At 34.2% G+C, this 1,386-nt stretch overlaps 1 protein-coding gene across 1 annotated transcript; it reads right to left on the minus strand.

Annotated features, from left to right (window-relative positions):
• Positions 1-1,333, minus strand: LOC111384630 (probable protein phosphatase 2C 10). Its single transcript, XM_023008933.1, has 2 exons — positions 558-1,333; positions 1-322 (listed from the first exon to the last, which is right to left on the minus strand). The coding sequence occupies exons 1-2, from the start codon at positions 867-869 to the stop codon at positions 185-187; spliced, it is 450 nt and encodes a 149-aa protein (XP_022864701.1). The 5' UTR covers positions 870-1,333; the 3' UTR covers positions 1-184.
• Between the last annotated feature and the right edge of the window lie 53 nt (positions 1,334-1,386).

Consider the following 1,386-nt stretch of genomic DNA (forward strand, 5'->3'; position numbering starts at 1 on the left):
TTCCTTCTGTAAATTTTCCTGCTTAGCATCGGACGAGGTTTTACCCCAACAGGGCATTATTTCAAATTCTTGGGCCGATAATATATGGGTGTAATGCAATATAATTCTTATTTCCCAGCAGATGTGAAGCAAAGACGTGAGAAAATAAGTTCATATGTGACGCAAAGACGAGAAAATAAGTCCATCACCTAAATCTAACGACAATGCAAGAGATGTCGTCTTTACTCTCTCTTTTCAATGCTTCAGCTATTAATTGCCCGGCTGCTTTCTTAGGATCTCTAGTTCTTCTTGCAATATCAACGGCCTCCTGATTATCCATAACCTGAATCAATCATGTATTAGAACATGAGATTAAGTAAATAGGACGTGTTTGTTACACAGCACTCAACAGTATTGTAAAGGATAACATACAAGATTTCAACTTTGTTTTATTCCTTAAATCAAATGTTTCACTCTTCAATCTAGCATAACAAACAATTCAATAACGTGCTACTCTTTTTTAAAATTTATTCTTGCACAATAACAACGAATGCAATTGACACAGGAAATAGCATCACCTTCCAAAGACCATCACTTGCAAGGATAAGAACATCACAGCTGATATCAACAATTGTATTTTGAATATCAGGATCTGATCGCAAATGTGATTTAAGGCTTTTATCTCCAAAAGCACGAGAAACGGCCAGCTGCCCATTTACTCTAGGGACATCCCCTGGAAAATGTGTGCCATGTGCCATGGCCCGAGAAGCACATTTAATCGAAGTAAGGTAGTCATAATAGAAAGCTAAGAAAAGGATCAAAGTTAAGGAAAAATTAATTTTTAAACAAGCAACAGCTAGTTTAGACCTAACCCATATTGTCAGCATCATTCCCCAATAAAGAAATATAAATCACAAATGCATGAATGCACATTTACCCAATAGGCAATTTCTGGAGAGATGGAACATGAATCCCATTGTATCTTTCTTGCAAGATGAAATATTTGCTTTTTTAGAGCTGAAACTGAATTCATTGATTTGCCAGAACAAAACCCTTGCATCTAATTGGCACATCAATGTATCCCCACTATCATCCAATTTTACGTTATGCAAATAGAAAAGGCTAAAAAAGAGTCATGTGTTCATACTTCCATAAAGTACAAAGAGTATTTTAAATTTTTAAAGGGATATCAAAGTAGTTATTCTCAGCTATTCCAATTCTAATAGGATATGTAGAGTTTCATTCTTAGTTATAGACATCATAATCAGACTGCTGACTTTAGTTGAAGTTTCTCATAAAGAAAGTAAGATGATTTCTGAGGAAAAAAAATTTCCCCAAGCTTCCCAACACTAAACTCAAACATTCATAAGCTTTTCAAATATATATATATATATATATATATATATA

This window comes from Olea europaea, unplaced genomic scaffold (genome assembly GCF_002742605.1).
Source record: "Olea europaea var. sylvestris unplaced genomic scaffold, O_europaea_v1 scaffold29588, whole genome shotgun sequence".
Classification (NCBI taxonomy): Eukaryota; Viridiplantae; Streptophyta; class Magnoliopsida; order Lamiales; family Oleaceae; genus Olea; species Olea europaea.